The 22,053-nt window shown below is 45.1% G+C and overlaps 1 protein-coding gene across 1 annotated transcript in view; it reads right to left on the reverse strand.

Annotated features, from left to right (window-relative positions):
• The window catches only part of PPM1J (protein phosphatase, Mg2+/Mn2+ dependent 1J), a 33,199-nt gene extending 20,975 nt beyond the window's left edge, over window positions 1-12,224 (reverse strand). The window contains exon 1 of the mRNA XM_033917916.1: window positions 11,821-12,224. Within this exon, the coding sequence (XP_033773807.1) occupies window positions 11,821-12,062 (242 nt within the window). The 5' untranslated portion in view covers window positions 12,063-12,224. The remainder of the gene's footprint in view (window positions 1-11,820) is intronic.
• Window positions 12,225-22,053: the final 9,829 nt, after the last annotated feature.

The raw sequence follows: 22,053 nt of genomic DNA on the forward strand, positions 1-22,053 counted from the left end.
TTAATTTACCACGAACACATTTCACTTGTTGTCAAAAACTGTTTCTTTAAATTACGTCAGATTCGTTCAATCGCCAAATTTCTTAGCTCTACTTCAATAAAAATACTTATTCACTCTTTAATAATATCAAAAATTGACTACTGCAACGCTCTACTTATTAATATCACGCAGAAAGAAAAAAGAAGACTGCAGTTAATACAGAACACGGCCATAAAATTAATATATAATGTGAAAAAATACGACCATGTTTCCCCATTACTAAAAGATGCTCACTGGCCATAGGATAACGTTTAAAATAATGCTTCTTATTTTTAAAACTTTAGCAACTAATGAACCTCAATTTATTTCTAGATCACTAATCCCTTACAAAACCCAACGCTCACTTCGATCTTCCGATCAAAATCTACTTTCCATACCCTCCTTGAAAATTATAGGGACTAGGAGAGCAGACATGTTCACAGTAATGGGACCACAATGGTGGAACGCGCTTCCTCAGTATATTAGAATCGAACGCGACATCGTAACATTTAAAAAACTTTTAAAAACCTATTTGTTTAATGACGCTTTTAACACTTGAATTTTAATCGTCTTAGGGACTCTTCTTAAACTGTGCTTTGGATTTTACCCCTTACCTTTTGTGTTTACCTTTTTTACCGAACCCAAGATTGTAACTTTTTAATTCCTTTCCTCCCATCTCAAGTATGTACTTTATGTAATTTTATGGATAAATATGTTAGTTTCTTTGTTTCTTTTACTTGGAATATGTACATCGCCTGGCAATTTTAATAGGCGATCCATCAAATGTTTAATAAACTTGAAACTTGAAAATGGGAGTTTTCAATGTACTTGGGGGATTCCCCCAATCCCCCCCCCACCCCGACGGGAGCACAAGGACTTGTAAGTTTACTGGGAGGGTTTCCCTACCCACACCCCCACTCACTGCGCAAATGGGAAGGCCTCAAAGCCGAGGAAATGGTGGTGCGCATTTCCATCGCAGGATTGTCGGCGCTCCAATGTCCAGCGCACTTTTGACGGTCAGAGCAGTTAACTCGGGGCAAATACAGTTATGATAGCATAGCCAGAATATCAGCGCTCACTGCTTAAACTCCATCTCTGCTCCCAGACCGCCCCTGACTCTAACTGGACAGTGTCTGAGCAATCACGGGCAATATTCAGAGAAACTGCTTAAGGGCTGCAAAATATTGTCGGATGAGCAGCTTGGCAGGGAGTTACAATCAAAATAATTTGACTAATCGGGCCCTTAACAGCATTTTGAGGTCTACTACTGTTTGTAATTAGGGTGATCAAATAGTTCCAGGTTCAAAGGGACAAGCTGAGTCAGTCTGGTTTTACCCCACGGTATGACCTGAGCTGCAATTCTGGTTTCCTGAAGGTACTCCATAAGAAAAGCAGGACCGGATGCCACAGCGTAAATGAAAAAGAGATGGAACAGAGATGGCCAATCAGACTAGGATCCATCAAGAGGAATCAGAGGTTTTCATTTTGTTGATCTGCACAAGGCTACCACTAGGGGCGCCACTTTGACCGTTGGTGCCGGAAGGGCGAGATGAATACAGGGTGCTCCTGCCAGGAAACCCATAGACCACCAGGAAATTGAGGTACAGTCACGGGGGGGGGGGGGGGGTGGGGTGGGGTGGGGTGGGGGGGGGACTTTGAATTACAGAATGACATGGGGGCAGAGTTTGTCTCCATCCTTGCCCAGTCACTGCAAGGCTCTGTCTCTATCCCATCCCCGCAGGATAGTTTCATAGTTGATTTAAATTTTGATTAAATGCTTATCCAAAGGTACATAGTAATTTAAAGTAGCTGGGAGATGGAACATTTTAGATAATCAAACATAAACCAACAAAACAAACATACTTATGACATGAATATGCATTGAAAGCAGTGCATGCAAATAGATCTCATTGGGGAAATCCTGAAAACCCGACTGGATTCCGGCTCTCGAGGACCGGAGTTGCCCACCCCTGATCTAGCCCCAGCATCCTGTTTCTAACAGTGGCCTTTTGAAAATCCAGATACAAAATATGGACTGGCTCATCTTTATCCACATGTTGATTCACCCCTTTGAAGACATGTAGTAGATTGGTGAGGCAAGAATTCCCTTGATTAAATCCATGCTCTGTAAGTTTGTTCTTTATAAGAGTCTCTACCATTTTGCCCGGCACCAACATCAGACTCACCTATCTATAAATTTTCAAATCACCTCTAGAACCCTTTTTAAAAACTGGCGTCATGTTGGCCATCCTCCAGTCCTCTGGTACCATGCTGGATTTTAAAGAAAAATTACTGCAAGTTCATTTTTAAAATTAAGTCAGAACTCTGGGATACATGCCTTCTGGTCCAGGTGACTTGCTACTGTTCAATTTTTTCAAATTCCATATTACATCTTCCAATATTACAGAGATTTGTTTCAGTTTCTCTGACTTATCAGCACTGAATACTACTAGCATTGGTATCTCCCCCACATTTTCCTCAATGAAAACTGAAGAGAAAAAGGGGATTTGTTTTTTGTATAACATGGAGCTTCTTCTGCCTCTGAGCATTGTGTATATTGATTGAGGCTCATTTGATAGAATAAAATGTAGGTGTCTGCTCCAGCCACTTGGTGGCAGAGCAGTGCATTATGTTTGTTCATACCTGTGTCCTGCAAGGAGCTCGACTTAAGCTCTCCTGCAGTTCCTAAATCAACCTGTGCTATTCAAGACGCTCTGCTTCTTCTCACTATGTGAGAGGCCATGACACCCAGATGCATCACTGCAGTGCTGTTCCTTTAAGAAAGGTTTTTACTTTAATCCAGCAGTTCTCAACCCAGTCCTCAGGACACACACCCAGCCAGTCAGGTTTTCAAGATACTCACAATGGACGTGCAGAGATATCCTGAAAACCTGACTGTCTGGGTGAAGAAATCCCTAGTTACCCTGATTCTCCAGGCTGGCGGTTTTAGGACAGTCCTGGATTTCTGACTGCCCCATTCTGTACATTATGGGACTTGCAGCAGCACTGATTTCAATGGGCAGGATCAGGCACTACAAATCCCACAATGCTTTAGGATGCAAGTTCAAAACCAGAACTGGCCGAAAAGTCTCCAGCTTGGAACTGGGTAACTTGGCGCCTGTATGGACGGGTCTCAAGAACTCGTGCTGTACTGTTAAGTACCTTCTACTGAACCCACTCGCCACTGAATGTATGAGAGAATGTCCTTAATAGACAATGCATTGAGTCACAGAGAATGTATTCCTCCACAAGTAGTAAGGTTTTTTTTTTTCTTCTTTTTTTTGTGGTAGAGGAAGTTCTGGTGCAAGAGTTGTGTTATGAGAGACTGGAGATAAAGGTGGGGGAGGGGTAGATTCAGGAGGTTGTTTTTTTTTTTTTTACAGAATGAGAAGTGGATGCATGGAACAGCCCCTTCACTCTCTCCCCCGGTGAAGAAGCAATGTTAATGCCAGATTGAATACAATCTGTGATATTGCAATAGGAAGGGGAAACGGTCAGACGGAATGGACTAGGAGAGGTTGTTCACCATTTCGTTGCGTTTCCAACTCAGGCGACCCTAGAGGCTGGATCACTGCTGCCTCCCCCCATCTTGGCTGCTGCTGGCATCTTCCCCCCCCCCTCTACCCAGTGCTGTCAACCCTTAGTCCCTGTACAGCAGAGACCTCGCTGGGCATGGGTGGAACGGGAAAGCCTGCTCTGCATTTCCACATTAGACACAAACTTGAATTTCAGTCATGAAGCCTAAATAGGTATTTATCACCGCCAAGATCACAGCGGTAACCCCTCCCCCCCCTCACCGGTGCTCTTTCCTCAGTTAATAAGTGGCTATGCAACCATCTACATGAAAATTATCTGCAAAATCAACACAGCAGAAAACAACACTTAGGGGTCTCTTTCCTGTGCCTTGCAGAAAATAAGGTATCGCTGAAAAAGAACTGCAAATCTTGTTTTATATTTAAAGATTATACATAGTCAAACCGTCCAACACTGCAGTTGTTTCAAGCAACGATGTGTTGCCCTAAACTGACAAAGGTTGGTTTGAGCCTTGGAATGGATGCTAGGATGGCTCAGCTTAATTCTACACACCCCTCCTTAGTTAAAGCAAACAGAGCTCAGAAAGCAACCCCAGACATCTTTGGTCTTTGCTAGATGGAAAAATACACTTTAGGATCTCTGCTAAGCCAATTCTGATAATAATGGACTCAGCGGCATAGCAAAGGGGTGTGTGTGTGAGGACTGCCCCGTGTGCCGTCTTAGTGGGGGCGTCGGCACCTCTCCACCCCCCCCTACACTATGCTCGTGCCCTCCCTTCCCCGCCCCCCCCTCAAATATCTATTTAAAATTTTCACCAGCGCGACCCTGGCTCCCTCTGAAATCATTTCCACGGGGCCAGGAAGTGATCTCAGAGGGAAAGCCAGTGCGAGCAGCATATTGGAGAAGCTGCTCACGCTCTCGTGCTGGGGAAGATTTTAAGAGGCACGGGGCGGGATGGGAGGGCACGTGTGTGGTGCGGAAGGAGTGAGCGGGTCAAGAGGAGGGCACGAGGGGTTAGTGCAGAAGGTTCCGGGGGGGGGAGGGCATGTGGGGATGACACCTACCCTCACTACACCACTGAATGGACTTGTAAGCCAATGGGAGATGCCTGGGTGGCATCAGTCTCCTGGCACCGTTTTGTTGGTCTTCTGCTCATTTCTGAGACTCTGTCGCTGCCCTGGAACAGCTGACATTATTCTGTGGTAGGAAGTTGTACATATTCAAAGCAGGAAGTCCCGTGTTTGGGCCAGCAGCAGGGCAGTAATGTGGTAAGTTTGGTCTATTACCGTGGAGGGGGGGAGGGGACAGATCTTGTGACACTGTGTAGCAAGACCATGAGTTTATTCAAACTCCAGTTCCTCAAACTCTTTAGCAAGCATTTCGGCTCAAAGGCCTAGCAAAAGTATTAAGGGCTGGCCTAACCGGCAGTTGCCAAGGATCACGATCTTTCGATTTCTATGAGCGTCGGAGCATTTCCCTCACTGGCCCGCAGTAAGAAGCTCATCTGCGGTTTGGTAAAACCCAGCATAGGAGAGTCAAAGATTTGGTGAATGAGATAAATTTCAGATTGCTGACACAGAGTCCCAAAGAGTGTAATGGGGATCTCAAAATCTTTTCCAAAAGTTTTTTTTTAAAAGTGGCTCAGAATGTCACCCGCGAGAACGGTGACGGACAGACTTCGGTCTGAGCACATTACACCCTGTTTAATTAAATTACATCGGTTGCCCACTGAACAACTTGTTCAATTTAAAATCCTGCTCTTGGATTGTAAAGTTCTGAACAATCTTGTTTCTGTGGTAGTTTCGACAAATCTTCACTTATTTCAGCCTTCAAGAGCTCTCTCGTCTGCTGATGTGTAAAATGTTACTTGATGTGTCAACTTTTCATACTGTGGTGGTGGTCTTCAGCTTTTTTGATTATCTGATTAGATGAATAGAGCGAGTACCGCAAGAACTGAAGGCATCCAATCAGGAAGCGGTACGGGGCGAGGCTTGAGATTGCAAACATCGCACCTGCCCTGCACAGCGTGATTGGAGGAGGGAGGAGGCAGCTGGCAGCCGTCTAGAAGGTATTTACCGGTGAGGGGGGCATTTAAGGGAGGGGGGTTGATGTCTAGGCCACCCCATTGTATAGGCCGATGTAGGTTTAAAAACTCATAGATAAGCCGCGGCTAGTAACGTGGGGTGGCTTATCTAAGAGTTTTTAAACCTACGTCGGCATTTCCTGCGGCCTATGCAAAGGGGCGGCCTATACATGGGGAAAGACAGTACGTAGGTATTTAAACGACTCTATCATATCTCCCCTCTCCCGTCTTTCCTCCAAAGTATACAGATTGAGATCTTTAAGTCTGTCCCCATATGCCTTATGACGAAGACCATGCACGATTTTAATAGCCTTCCTCTGGACCGACTCCATCCTTTTCATATCTTTTTGAAGGTGCTCCAGAATTGTACACAATATTCTAAATGAGGTCTCATACAGGGGCATCAATACCTCCTTTTTCCTACTGGCCATACCTCTCCTTTTGCACCCTAGTATCCTTCTAGCTTTCGCTGTCACCTTTTCAACCTGTTTGGCCACCTTAAGATCATCACATACAATCCCACCCAAGTCCCGCTCTTCCGTCGTGCACATAAGTTCTTCACCCCTAAACTGTACTTAGATGTTTTTGTTATGATTTGCGGTATATCAAATATCAAAATACGTAATGTCACTAAATCCACTAAAGGACTCCAGTGCTACACCAGTTTAGTCATAGAACCTCTTTTCCCTCTTCCCTATTCATAACTCTGCCTTCCTCACACTGCTATAATGTAATTTCTTATATTGTAATTGTAGCAGGTTTCCGGGTCTCGCCAGAAACCTGCTACAATCATGACGCCAGCCGCGGAAGCGGAAGAGAGAACTTATATTGTAAGTTGTCTTGAACCTTTTTGGGCATAGTGCGACTCAGAAATAATAAAAATCACTTGGGTAAGTGACTTTTGCAAATTTCTTTATTATATAAACTGGGTACAAATGTCTGTTTTGTGCATGATTATTCTGGGAAGGGTGATGTTTGGGTCAATGTGATTGTTGAGTTTATTAAAATGTCAGGGGAGGAGGAACAAGGGACAGTTAATTGAGGAAGGGGGCAAAAGTGAAGGTTTATCGAGACAGCAGGGGTTTCTAACCTCGGCTCTCGCCAGGTTGGGTTTTCAGGATTTTCCGTATAAACAAAGGTGTTTGTTTATGGAGTTTAGAGCACCTTTTGTTTTCAATGAAAACTGTAGGCTTAATAATACATTGGTATCAGTGGAATCACATTCCCCAGGCTATGATGCATTAAATACACAAACCACTTCTCAAACGCGGAGAGATGGCCTTAAACCGACCTGTCTTTCCACACTCCCACGTCTGTACACAACGTCTCCAGATGCACACCCTGCTGTGGATTGTGCCCGGGCTACTGGGATGTACTCGGCACACTGCTTTGTTTTAATTTCCAGACTTTTGTTTCAAGTCTTAAAAAAAACAACCCAATCAGACAAGACTGTAGCAAAAATCATTACGTTACCGGGAGTTGCATTGGTTTCTGATGGAGGCCCGTATAATTTTTTTTAACTGGGCTGTCTATATTATAAAGCCGCTTTTGGTCAGGTTCCGTTATATTTGGCTAATATATTCTTTATGACTTCCCAGAGGAATAGCAGACAATCTCATGCCCTGTTCACATTCCCACCTGTTAAGGCAGTGGTCTCAAACTCAAACCCTTTGCGGGGCCACATTTTGGATTTGTAGGTACTTGGAGGGCCGCAGAAAAAAGAGTTAATGTCTTATTAAAGAAATGACAACTTTGCATCTTTATAGTTTAAAAATCTTTCCTTTTGGCTAAGTCTTTATAATAATATTGTCGTTTATAGCTAAAGAGACATATGTTCAAGAAACTGTTTTATTTTACTTTTGTGATTATGATAAACATACCGAGGGCCTCAAAATAGGACCTAGCGGGCCGCATGTGGCCCCCGGGCCGCGAGCTTGAGACCACTGAGTTAAGGGCTGTAAAAGTAAAAAAATATCACGATCGACACTCTCCTTTCAAGCGGCAAATCACGACAAGGTCTTCCGTCACATTCTTATTTAAATTTCAGAAGTTAATTAAAAACTTAGCTCTTTTCAAAATTACTCTTTCTCCGATTCCTCTATTTTGGTCTTTAATTCATCTTTTGTGAACTGCATAGAACTCTATGGTTATGCGGTATAGAAGCCCGATTTTATGTCATCTTATGTTAGGTTAGATGCCCATATCCTCCAAAAATGCAAGTAAACCCACCAGGAGTGCAGAAAGAACATAGCACAATGCCAACCTTCAGTACACAGAGCTGTAACCCTGCCAGAGTTATGAATAGACCACACTGAGTACCCTAGCAACAACGGGAGTCAGCCACCTCAAGGGACGCTGGCAAACCCTAAAGCCACAGCCCTGGAAAGGTGCCCAGTGCCGTTACAGGCTTTAACAGATCAGCGTACCTACAATTCTTCCTTTTGCTGCTGGCTTCGCTCCTTCAGGATAGGCAGAATTAGGATGGTACTAGTTACCAAGCCACTGAGTTCCAGGGGAGAGGAACAGGCTAGTCCTGGATTCCTGACAACCCTATTCTTTTTTTTTTGTTTATATGCTGTATGTTTCTTTAAAAATTTAAAAAATATTTTCAATTCCATAAAGAGTGAGAAGAAAAATAAAGATCTCCGCATTGATGAGGAAAAATAAATACATCAACCAACCAGAATAATACAAAGATCAATAAAGTGAAAAAACAAACACATCGTATAATAATAAAAAAAGAAATCACTAGAGCTTAGAGAATGACACGGGGACAGTTTCCCACGGTAAACCGCAGTAATCCACAGTAAATCTGCAGGAATGGGGAAAAATTGCTGCTGGTTTACCATGGAAAAGAGAGCAAGGCCTTATACTGCCCCACGGGAGTAGTAAAAAGCCTTGCTTCTGCGGTACACAAAATTATGCCCGGGTCAGACTCGCCATCTCTTCCCCAACTCTCCTCATGCCTATTTGACATACAAGAGCCAGCAGCCATGCCACGATGAAGATTCTTCAGAGGCCTACTCCGAGGCCTTCCTTCTGCCAAGTCCCTCCTCGGAGCAGGCCTCTGAAGAGTCTTCGTTGTCATGTGACTGGCTCATTCAGCTAAAATTGGCACGAGGGGAGCTGGAGAAGAGATGCTGACCTGTGTGAGGTTGATGATGCCACTGTCCTGCCACTGTAACCATGGGAAGGGGGCTGCTGGAATTACAGGGAGGGATTCTGCTTCTATGACCCATGATGGGGGGTGCTGGCTGGTTCCAGAGTTGAAGGGACCCATGGGGAGGAGAAATGTTTGCTGGCTCTAGAGCTGGAGCTAAAGTGAAGGGCAGTGCTGGATCTGGTCTAGGGGTTAGGAGGGAGAGAGGTGCTGGATTTTGGGGGGGGGGGGCTGATGTTGAAGGGAAGGGAGAGAGGTGTTGGACCCCATGTATGTACGTGTGGGACTAGTGCTAGAAGGAAGGGATAGAGGTTCTGGATGGGGGGGGGGGGAACTGGAGTTGAAGGGAGGGAGAGGTGCCAGACCCTAAGCTTGGGGCTGGAGGGAAGGGAGATATATCAGACCCCTGGCTTGGAGCTGGAGCTAAAGCGAAAGGATAGAGAGGTTGGACCCATGTGAAGGGAGCTAGAGGGAAGGTAGAGAGGTGGTGGATCCATTGGAGGTGAGTTGGAAGGAAGGAGAGAGGTATTAAGGGGTCCTTTTATTAAAGCGAGCTAACTGATTTAGCACGCTGATTTGGTGTGCGCTAAATCGGTTAGCGCGTGTGATGAATGCTACGGCACCCATAGAATATAATAAATTAGTATTTAAGCCCGCCTTAATAAAAAGACCCCTAAAAGAGGATTGATTGCCAAGTCAGTGATGTCTCTCCATAAGGCAAAGAAATGTGTAATTGGCAAAGAGATTGAAAGCTCTCTGATACCTGCGCTGATGAGTAACAATAGTTAAATCAGCTGTTGGCAGGTTTTAGGTATTCATTGAGCTTTGCCCACCTTGCTCCTTGCTTTTAGGTTTTACACTTCTCCCTCCGTATTCGCTGCGATAGGGGATTAACAGACCCGCGAATACAGAAAAATCGCGAATAACTTTTTCATATGTTATTCGCCGTTTTCTATTAAAAACCATCGTGAATATGGTGAAACCGCGAATAACATGGTGGGAGACCTGGCCTGTTCCTGAAGGAGGCAAAACACGGTGAAGAAAGTGCTGGGAATCGGCGATTTTCTCTGTAAACGCTTGGAATCAGTGATTTCTCTATGCAAGCTGATGTAATTTGGGGGGAGGAGCAAACAAACTAAAAACCGCAAATAATCGAAACCGCGAATACGGAGGGAGAAGTGTATTTCTATAGTGCTACTAGATGTACACAGCGCTGTACAGAGTCACAAAGAAGACAGTCCCTGCTCCAAAGAGCTTACAATCTAAACAGACAAGATAGGCAAACAGGATCTCATGGATACAGTTAAGGGGAACGGTTAATCTGTTACAATCAAGCCATTGTGACATCACTGATGAGGTTGGCTCTTATTGGTGGAATGAGGCATTGTGACATCACAATCTCAGCTCTGCTTCCCAAAGACTGAAACTCTTCACACTATTATGATGAATGACACTTCTCCCTCCGTATTCGCTGTGATAGGGGATTAACAGAACCGCAAATACAGAAATACCGTGAATAACTTTTCCATGTTATTTGCTGTTTTCTATTAAAAATCATCGTGAATATGGTGAAACCGCGAATAACATGGTGGGGAGACCTGGCCTGTTCCTGAAGGAGAGGCAAAACACGGTGAAGAAACGGCGATTTTCTCTGTAAACGCTTAGAATCGGCGATTTCTCTATGCAAGCTGACGTAATTGGGGGGAGGAGCCAGCAAGCTAAAAACCGCAAATAATTGAAACCGCGAATGCTGAAACTGCAAATACAGAGGGAGAAGTGTACTAATTGTGGTACTTATTATCAAATGCTTAATATCAGCCATATATAAATATAAGATCGGCACATATCGTATAGATGTTAGCCGGTCACCCAGCATTTTATCTTGTAGCGTGAGCCGATGGCCCGACGGGACCCGTTTCGCCAATCGCAGGCTTCTTCAAGGGGTCTACGTAATACCAGCTCCCTTCCCCCGCCACACAATGAGAAATCCAGGTGCCATCCTCTCCATCCAAAGAAGATGGCGTATTTAATAGTCATAAAAAGGATTATTAGCGTTGCACATTTTTATTGTGTGTCCGGGAAAGGCAATTTTTGGTGCCCACCCACCCATCTTTCTGATTCGATTCCCCCCTCCCATAAGGGGAAAAATCTGGAACAATATTTTGTGTAGCTCAAAGACCCATTTTAACCTAGGTCTACTATGCCACTTTCATAAAAATAGCCAGAGAGTGGGAGCCCTGCTGTGTGCGGGATCTGGGGGGGGGGGGGGAAGACAGGCACCAGTCACAGGCTTTTCACTAGACTTTGGGCTCCTTTTACGAAGGCGCGTTAGCGGTTTGACGGGCATAATAGCGCACGCTAAACCGCCAGCCGCTACCGCCTCCTTTTAGTTTTTTGGCTAGCGCGGGGCTTAGCACACAAAATGTGATGAAAAGTCACGCGCGTTAAAACCCACTAACACGCCTTCGTAAAAGGAGCCCTTTGTCTAATTGTGGTTTAGACGGGAAGGGGTAAAACGCGGACCTCACGGATCCGTCTCAGCATAGGGAGGGAAAAAGGATTAGGATCCGTCAGCGCTAAATTGTCACCGAGGTCTGTCAGAGCCAGAAACGAACTACAAGCGGCACGGACCTCGGATTTTTAAGGACGTGCGGGTTTAGATCCGCGAGGTCGGTCAGGTCCGCGTTTTACCCCTTCCCGGATCAGACAAAGTCAAAAACTGTGGATCAGGCACCAGAGTGAATTCCAAAGTGTCTGGTTTGTCCTTTTCATGAAATCTGAACCAGATTAATCCCGAATAAGCAAATATATGTAAGTGCTTTTGGAGTATATTGAAAAGTGCTCCCCTCCCCCATCAAATAATAATTTTTTTAAAAAGCCTGTGATGGGTCAACCACCCCCTCCCCAGTTCATAAGCTGCTTTAGATCTTAAGTGGCTTAAAATTCATGATGCTGGGTAGGGAACAGTCTCAGCACGGGGGGGGGGCCTCTCTCTCTCTCCCCCCCCCCCCCCTTTGCTACTCACTCGGCATAGCCCGTGTCCCAGGGCAGACGCTTGCACCCCGGGGGCGTCTGCACGGCTCTGAGCGTGTGCTCGGCGGCTTGCTGCTCCTGGTCCGAGGACAGCTGGAGGAAGGCGGGTCTGCAGACGGGGTATTTCAGGGGCAAGGGCGCAGGGGGGAGCTGGGGTTCCTGCTCCGAAGAGCTGCCGCCGCCGGCCAAGCCGCTCACCAGACTGGCTACGGCCGTCCTGACTCTGCTGATCATCGTCCCCCGGCTGTGCACTGAGGGCTCCGGGAGGCGGCACAACCGAACACAGCCTCGCTGCCGTCACGTGAGCTGAGACCGGACACACTCAGCGGTGCCGCAGGAGACAGCCCTCAGCCATCCCACCTCTCCCTAGGAGATCTCCAAGGCCATCACACCTTCCTGCAGGAGGTCCTTTCCGTAGTAGACACCTGTCCTCTTCCCCCCCCATCACACTTCCCTGGAGGAAAGTCTCTCCACCTCCAGTATCTCCATTTCACTTCCTTGCAGGAGACACCCCCCTCCCTCCCTCACACTGTCAACCTCCAAACATTGACCTGCAAGATACCATGCCTCTCCTTCCCCTCCATCACAACCATTGGCAAGACACCTCAGCCCCCCCCCCCCCCAGTCTGTGTATGAGACCCTCCCTCAAAAATTTATTCATATAGAATAGATTGATATCTGTCTTTCCCAAAGAGCTCAGAATGGGTTACACTTTACATTCACAGTTTTACAATATAGGATTTACATACAGTGTATTGCAATATATCTTCATAAAGGATTACTTACTGATGGGGGGGGGGGAGTGACATTAGGCAGCATACAAACATAGTGAAACATTGAGAGACTGAAATCACGCTTCACATACCTTGGCGTAGGAATGAGGTTGGTTCCTGTACTGTATACACGTCTCCCTCCGTATTCGCGGTTTCAATTATTCTCGGTTTTTAGCTTGCTGGCTCCTCCCCCCAAATTACATCAGCTTGCGTAGAGAAATCGCTGATTCCAAGCGTTTACAGAGAAAAATCGCTGATTCCCAGCACTTTTTTCACCGTGTTTTGCCTCTCCTTCAGGAACAAGCCACGTCTCCCACCATGTTATTCGTGGTTTCACCATATTCTCGATGGTTTTTAATAGAAAACAGCGAATAACATAGGAAAAAGTTATTCACGGTTTTTCTGTATTTGCGGTTCTGTTAATCCCCTATCATAGCGGATACGGAGGGAGAAGTGTCATTCATCATAATAGTGTGAAGAGTTTCAGTCTTTGGGAAGCAGAGCTGAGATTGTGATGTCACAATGCCTCATTCCACCAATAAGAGCCAACCTCATCCATGATGTCACAATGGCTTCATTGTAGCAGTTTAACCGTTCCCTTAACTGTATCCACCACATCCTGCTTGTCTGTTTAGATTGTAAGCTCTTTGGAGCAGGGACTGTCTTCTTTGTGACTCTGTACAGTGCTGCATACGTCTGGTAGCACTATAGAAATACACTTCTCCCTCCATATTCATGGTTTCAGCAATTGTGGTTTTTAGCTTGCTGGCTCCTCTCCCCCAAATTACATCAACTTGTGTAGAGAAATCGCTGATTCCAAGAATTTACAGAGAAAATCGCCGATTCCCAGCACTTTCTTCACCGTGTTTTGCCTTTCCTTCAGGAACAGGCCAGGTCTCCCACCATGTTATTCGCAGTTTCACCATATTCACAATGGTTTTTAATAGAAAACAGCAAATAAAATATGAAAAAGTTATTCACGGTTTTTCTGTATTTCCGGTTCTGTTAATCCCCTTTCACAGTGAAAACGGAGGGAGAAGTGTACACAAATTTGGAGAAATTACAGTACCCCTAAGAATGAAACACGGACAGTTAGGGAACTGTTCCTTTCAAACTACACCACCCTCAAAGGGATCCCCCTTTCTTAAAATACCTATGCAACAATCTCCAACTCCTCGCCACTGCCATACCTCCAAACCAGGAGATTTAAAATAAATCACATGCTTACAGTATGCCAACACGTATGGCTCGCCCATGAAACGTTTTCTTAAAATTTAGGTTCAATTGCTGCATTTCTTTTGATACACATTGCTATGACTAAACTGTTCACTGGATTTTGCTCCATACTACTGCAATTCATTCTGGAAAATTTTTGAAACTTTTGGAATATGGGAAGGAGACATGCTGAAGGCACCCTCTGCCCGATGCAATCCTAAAGTTCAATGACACACTATTGGCCACTAGAGGGAGACAAAGTCCATAGCAACGAACCAGAGCTAATCTAACGAACTTGTTATGGCGTTTGCTGATGACTTTCTCTTCAACTTTTACAATCTTGTGGTTTAGGTCAAACAGTAAGTCGTGGATCTGGGGGCTGTGCTAGGTTAGTTATTACTGTATTAATACCAGTGTTATTAAAAACTTCTAAGGATGTACCGGGCCATGGTGCGCCCTCACTTGGAGTACTGCGTCCAGCACTGGTCGCGGTACATGAAGAAGGACACGGTACTCCTCGAAAGGGTCCAGAGAAGAGCGACTAAAATGGTTAAGGGGATGGAGGAGTTTCCGTAAAGTGAGAAATTGGAGAAACTGGGCCTCGTCTCCCTTGAAAAGAGGAGACTGAGAGGGGATATGATTGAAACATTCAAGATAATGAAGGGGATAGACTTAGTAGATAAGGACAGGTTGTTCATCCTCTCCAAGGTAGAGAGAACATAGAAACATAGAAAAAACAACAACATAGAAACATAGAAAAATGACGGCAGATAAGGGCCCTAGCCCATCAAGTCTGCCCACTCCTGGAGATCACGCTCCTAATGACCCATCCTTAACTCCACCCTCTTAGGGATCCCACATGGGCATCCCATTTACCCTTAAAATCTGGCACGCTGTTGGCCTTGATTATCTGTATTGGAAGCTTGTTCCAATGATCAACCACTCTTTCGGTGAAGAAATACTTTCTGGTGTCACCATGAAATTTCCCACCCCTAAGTTTAAGTGGATGCCCTATTGTGGCTGAGGGTCCTTGGAGAAGGAAAATATCTTCTTCCACCTCGATACGTCCGGTGATGTATTTAAATGTCTCAATCATGTCTCCCCTCTCCCTATGTTCCTCGAGAGAGTAGAGCCGCAATTTGTTCAGCCTCTCTTCGTATGAGAGATCCTTGAGCCCCAAGACCATCCCGGTGGCCATCTGCTGAACCGACTCTGCTCTTAGCACATCTTTACGGTAATGTGGCCTCCAGAATTGCACACAGTATTCCAGATGTGGTCTCACCAGGGTTCTGTATAATGGCATGATGACCTCAGGGCCCTCTCTAAAGTTAAAAAGGGATAGATTCCGTACAAACGTAAGGAAGTTCTTCTTCACCCAGAGAGTGGTAGAAAACTGGAACGCTTTTCCGGAGTCTGTTATAGGGGAAAACACCCTCCAGGGATTCAAGACGAAGTTAGACAAGTTCCTGCTAAACTGGAACGGACGCAGGTGAGGCTGGACTCATTTAGAGCACTGGTCTTTGACCTGAGGGCCGCCGCATGAGCAGACTGCCGGGCAGGATGGACCACTGGTCTGACCCAGCAGCGGCAATTCTTATGTTCTTATAGTGTAACAGAAACATGCATGCAGCTGCCTCTATGGCAGTGGACCCCAACCTTTTTGACACCAAGGACCGCTTTTATAGAAGCAAATTTTTCCAGAGACCAGGATTTGGGGTGGGTTCGTAGGACAGTTTTAGACACAATATACATTACATTTCTATTATTATTAAGTTATAATATCATAATAGAAATTATACAACTTACCATAATGCAGAATCAGTGGGAGTCCTGAGATTGTTTTCCTGCAACCGAACGATCCCATCTGGGGATGATGGAAGACGGTGACACGTGTGCAGAAGAACATCGATGACCCCGCCATCCCATCCCCCTGCACACCTTTCCATCTCTCCCTCCCATCCCCCATGTGCAGCAGAACCCCGATGACCCTCCGACTGCGAGGCCCCGACATACCTCCGTTCTGAAAAGCAGCGGCAGAGGGAAGACCCCCGGGGAAGGCAGCGAAGCATTCTGTTCTGTGTTGCTGCCGCTTTTCAGAACGGAAGTCGGTGGTCGGCGGGGTTCTGCTGAGGATGGAAGATCTCTCGCGGCCTGGCTGTCAGACAGCAGGCCGCGGACTGGAGGTTGAGGGCCCCTGCTCTATGGTACACAGCTTGGCACCACTTTGATGGCAGCTGAATGCAAGCAGACTATTTCTATCGAGGCCAAGGAAGAATGGTAACATTTTAAAGAAAAATAAAAGCAGTATAGATTCAGAAGAATGACTAATCAAACTGACTTTCCCCGAGGATTTATGAGTTTGAATGGTAAAGATGGGATTAGAACTCGGAATTCCAGATATATTATCTATATCTTAGGATGTGTTAGCCTTAGTAAAAGACCCCCCAGTTCCGTAGAAGAAATCCACATGTTCATACATTCTTCCTCCAAAAATGCCTTTGTGCAACAAAACCAAATTAGCAAACTACACATATCCTTTCTCCAGAATTTCTTTTGAGAAAATATCTTAAGGAGATCCTATCTCTCTCCATATAGAACAGGGGTGTCAAAGTCCCTCCTTGAGGGCCGCAATCCAGTCGGGTTTTCAGGATTTCCCCAATGAATATGCATGAGACCCATGTGCATCTTAACAGAAAATATACAGATCGGGATACCTTCTTCATGTCCCATCCTTAAAAATCATTAGTACCCACAGGGCCTCTTCATTTGCAACTTCAGCCCCTACAATATGGAATTCGTTACCATCATATTTAAAGGTGGAGCAAAATTTAGATAAATTTAAGGGCAACCTTAAAAGCCTCAAAGAAAGCAAACAGGATGTTGGGCATTATTAAGAAGGGTATTACGACCGGGACGAAGGAAGTCATCATGCCGCTGTATCGCACGATGGTGCGCCCGCATCTGGAGTACTGTGTCCAGTTTTGGTCACCGTACCTCAAGAGGGACATGGCGATGCTTGAGAGGGTTCAGAGAAGAGCGACGAAGATGATAAAAGGGATGGAAAACCTTTCTTACACAGACAGGTTAGAAAGGCTGGGGCTCTTCACCCTGGAAAAGCGGAGACTCAGAGGAGACATGATAGAGACTTTCAAGATCATGAAAGGTATAGAGAAGGTAGAGAGGGACAGATTCTTCAGCCTATTGGGAACCACAAGAACAAGGGGACACTCAGAGAAATTGAAAGGGGACAGGTTTAGAACCAACGCTAGGAAGTTCTTTTTCACTCAGAGGGTGGTGGACACCTGAAATGCGCTTCCGGAAGTTGTGATAGGACAGAGTACCCTACCGGGCTTCAAGGAAGGATTGGATAAATTCCTGAAGGACACGGGGGTTGAGGGATACAGATAGAGGTAGAGATAGGTTATGAAAGGGTATAGATAGAAGGGCAAGGGGGATAAAAGGATTTAGACAAGGATCACCTTACAGGTCATGGACCTGATGGGCCGCCGCAGGAGCGGACTGCTGGGCGCGATGGACCTCTGGTCTGACCCAGCGGAGTCAACTTCTTATGTTCTTATTTAAAGACGCTTATGATTGTGAATCGATCTCTGGCTCCTTTCTTGCCACATTCTGTTTTTACTCATATTCAACATCAATATGATTTCTCCTATTTCCCTTTTGTTTTTAACCTTAATTGTACTCTCTCCTTTTAAAATTGTATTTCTCCCCACTTTCCTGTTGTTTTCATATAAGTAAAGTTGTGTCTCAAGTCCTTTGATTGTTTCCCATTTTAATTTTTATTGTCAAACGCTTAGAGGGGCATAATCGAAAGGGACGTCTAAGTCCGTTTACGTCAATTTCGCAAGTCGTCCAAAGTCAAAAAGAGCCTAAGTCCCATTTTCGAAAGAGACGTCCAACGTCTTTTGACTTTCGAAAATCATCCAATTATACGTCCTGAAGATCTGATCGTCCAAGTCGCTAAAACATCGATCTTTAAAGCACATTTTCGTCCAACTGTCCATCCATGTCCAAAACGTCTAGAACAAGCCCTGTTGGACGTGGGAGGGGCCTGAAAAGTGATGGACAGAACACCCAGACAGGGCACCTAAATAGTGGGGTACCTTACAGGGCACTGCTGTGAACTTCACATGCAGGGTGCCATGGCTTCTTCTCACTGCAGCTCCCTTATAGGTGATGGTGAGCCCCCCAAACCACCTCCAGAATCCCCTAGACCCACTTATCTACCACCCCAATAGCCCTTAGGGTTGCAGGAGCCACTTATATGCCAGTAAAAAAGGGTTTTGGGGGTGTATAGGGCAATGCACATGTTTAAGTATCAATGCAGTGATTACAGGGGCTTATGGGCATGGGTCCTCCTCTCTATGGGTCCCTAACCCACCCCCAAGATGACTTAAACGGCCTCTATGCCAGGCGGCTAAGTAATGATGGTCTGGAGGCTGAATTTTAAAGTTGTGATTAAACTTTTTATGGGGGTGGGGTCGGTGACCACTGGGGTAGTGTGTGGGGGTCTGTTTTATGTGTTTTCAGTGCATATCTGGTGAGTTTAGGTGGGTTTTTGTGACTTAGACCATGTTTCAAATGGTCTAAGTCACAACGTCCAAGTTCCGTCGAACGTGGGCTGTATCACTTTCGGTTATACATGCTGTACGACTAAGTCTAAGCCGGCCCACGTCCCGCCCAACTCCCGCCCTCAACACGCCTCCCGAAACGCCCCGTTTAGCTTTGGACGTTGAGCGGCACTATGAGGGCCCTAAGTCGTTTAGAAATACGTCCAAAACCCGGTTTGATTATCGGTGCTTGGACGCTTTTGAGAAATGGTCGACCAAGTGCCATCTTATGCCGGTTTTTGGACGTTTTTCTCTTTCGATTATGAGCCCCTTAGTATTTATGATTAGTGTTTTATCAAATTTTAATAAACTTGAAACTTGTTCTGGATTCAATAGTTAGCAGAGTTGCCAAGTTACCCAGTTCCAGGCTGGAGCTTTTTGGACAGTTCTGGTTTTGAACTTACATTCCAAAGCATTGTGGGATTTGTAGTGCCTGATCCTGCCCTTGAACTCAGTGCTGCAAGTCCCATAATGCATCATGATGGGGTGGCCAGAAATCCAGGACTGTCCCGAAAACTCTAGCTTGGAACTGGGTAACTTGGCATCTCTGAGTTATGTATTTCAACTCCTCCAAAGACAACCATACAGGCAGTTCAAGGTCTTCATATACTGTATAGAGTCCTTCACTTTTCAATATTATTGTAAAAGCGAGTATAGAGGGCAGGAGCCTTAATACCGAATACCAAAAAAGTTCAAATGTTATACAGTTGGCATAAATTAGCATAGATAATAACCAAGATTCGTGGATGTGAATTATTTAACACTGAAGCTTGAAAAATACATATTTTATAAGGTTTTTTTTTTTTTAATAGGCTTATGCAAGCATTTTGAGGACCCAAATGTACAATTACTCTGGATTATAGCACCAGAAAAATAATCTTTGCTGTATGAGTTTCCTTAAAATATGCTATAAAGATGCTATTACACGTCACCTAATACCATTTCATTTCTCCTTAAGCTTCATGGTTGTTAATCGTGACAGATTTGTTTCTTAATTTGTAGATATTTTGCATTTAGAATCTGTCTTCCTCTTTCAAAAATACTAGTGGTCACGCTAAACGCGAAAACTAATTATTCTAACTGAGGAAGAGGGGCTGGCAAAGATTTATTTGGCACTCGGACTTTGCAGCCTATTATGTTCTTTGGCCTGAGAGTGGCTACATGAAAAGTCTGCAAGATCTCAATTCTGTAAAGAAAATAATGGTAAAAAAGACACTCGGATGGATTTTTTTTTTTTTAATAGCATGAATTTTCAACAGCGTTTCCTACGTTATAAAAAATTTCCAAACCTGTCCTTGGGGAGCCCCAACCAGTCAAGATTTCAGGGTATCCACAATGAATATTTCTGAGATTGGTTTGCACACACGCCTCCTTGGTATGCATACCTCTCTCATGCATATTCATTGTGGATATCCTGAAAAACCTGACTGGCTGGGATTACCCCAGGACAGGTATGGGAACCCCCTGTGTCACGCCATCAAACCTTCCTGTTTTTATTCTGGCTGGAAGAATCAGTGGCTTCAGTTTTTCTTTGGGCCGGCTTATTTGATCCTGGTGGCATGCATGGGTGGGGAAGATGTGGTCCATTTCTCCTAAGAAACTTCAAGTGTAGAGATGCAAACAGAGAATGACATGGGGACAAATTTTCTTCATCCCCGCAGGAACTCAGTTTCCCCTTCCTGTCCCCACGAGCTTTGTCCCTGTCCCTGTTCCTGCCCCATTCCTGTAAACTCTGCCTTAACTGCACAAGTCATGAGCACTTATAATTTTAAAGTGGTTGAGACTTGTGCAGATGAGGATGGAGCTTAGGCATTGGTGAAATGAGGCATTATGACATCACAATCTGAGCTCTAGAATGTTGCTACTTAGGATTTTAAAGCGTTTGAGGCTTGTGCAGATGAGGACGGAGCTTAGACATTGGTGGAATGAGGCATTATGACATCACAATCTGAGCTCTAGAATGTTGCTATTTAGGGTTTGAAAGTGAGGCTTGTGCAGATGAGGACGGAGCTTAAGCATTGGTGGAATGAGGCATTGTGACATCACAATCTGAGCTCTAGAATGTTGCTACTTAGGATTTTAAAGCATTTGAGGCTTGTGCAGATGAGGACGGAGCTTAGGCATTGGTGGAATGAGGCATTATGACATCACAATCTGAGCTCTAGAATGTTGCTATTTAGGGTTTGAAAGTGAGGCTTGTGCAGATGAGGACGGAGCTTAGGCATTGGTGGAATGAGGCATTGTGACATCACAATCTGAGCTCTAGAATGTTGCTACTTAGGATTTTAAAGCATTTGAGGCTTGTGCAGATGAGGACGGAGCTTAGGCATTGGTGGAATGAGGCATTGTGACATCACAATCTGAGCTCTAGAATGTTGCTACTTAGGATTGTAAAGCATTTGAGGCTTGTGCAGATGAGGACGGAGCTTAGGCATTGGTGGAATGAGGCATTATGACATCACAATCTGAGCTCTAGAATGTTGCTATTTAGGGTTTGAAAGTGAGGCTTGTGCAGATGAGGACGGAGCTTAAGCATTGGTGGAATGAGGCATTGTGACATCACAATCTGAGCTCTAGAATGTTGCTACTTAGGATTTTAAAGCATTTGAGGCTTGTGCAGATGAGGACGGAGCTTAGGCATTGGTGGAATGAGGCATTATGACATCACAATCTGAGCTCTAGAATGTTGCTATTTAGGGTTTGAAAGTGAGGCTTGTGCAGATGAGGACGGAGCTTAGGCATTGGTGGAATGAGGCATTGTGACATCACAATCTGAGCTCTAGAATGTTGCTACTTAGGATTTTAAAGCATTTGAGGCTTGTGCAGATGAGGACGGAGCTTAGGCATTGGTGGAATGAGGCATTGTGACATCACAATCTGAGCTCTAGAATGTTGCTACTTAGGATTTTAAAGCATTTGAGGCTTGTGCAGATGAGGACGGAGCTTAGGCATTGGTGGAATGAGGCATTATGACATCACAATCTGAGCTCTAGAATGTTGCTATTTAGGGTTTGAAAGTGAGGCTTGTGCAGATGAGGACGGAGCTTAGGCATTGGTGGAATGAGGCATTGTGACATCACAATCTGAGCTCTAGAATGTTGCTACTTAGGATTTTAAAGCATTTGAGGCTTGTGCAGATGAGGACGGAGCTTAGGCATTGGTGGAATGAGGCATTGTGACATCACAATCTGAGCTCTAGAATGTTGCTACTTAGGATTTTAAAGCATTTGAGGCTTGTGCAGATGAGGACGGAGCTTAGGCATTGGTGGAATGAGGCATTATGACATCACAATCTGAGCTCTAGAATGTTGCTATTTAGGGTTTGAAAGTGAGGCTTGTGCAGATGAGGACGGAGCTTAGGCATTGGTGGAATGAGGCATTGTGACATCACAATCTGAGCTCTAGAATGTTGCTACTTAGGATTTTAAAGCATTTGAGGCTTGTGCAGATGAGGACAGAGCTCGCAGAAATGGGGCAGAGATAGGAAAAGAACTTGCCGGGACGGGATGGGAAAATGAGTTTCCGCAGGGATGGGGAAAAATTTGTCCCTGTGTCATTCTCTATTGCAATGTGGTAAAATCCAGGACTGGATCTCACAGCCCTCCATGG

Source organism: Geotrypetes seraphini, chromosome 13 (assembly GCF_902459505.1).
Source record: "Geotrypetes seraphini chromosome 13, aGeoSer1.1, whole genome shotgun sequence".
Classification (NCBI taxonomy): domain Eukaryota; kingdom Metazoa; phylum Chordata; class Amphibia; order Gymnophiona; family Dermophiidae; genus Geotrypetes; species Geotrypetes seraphini.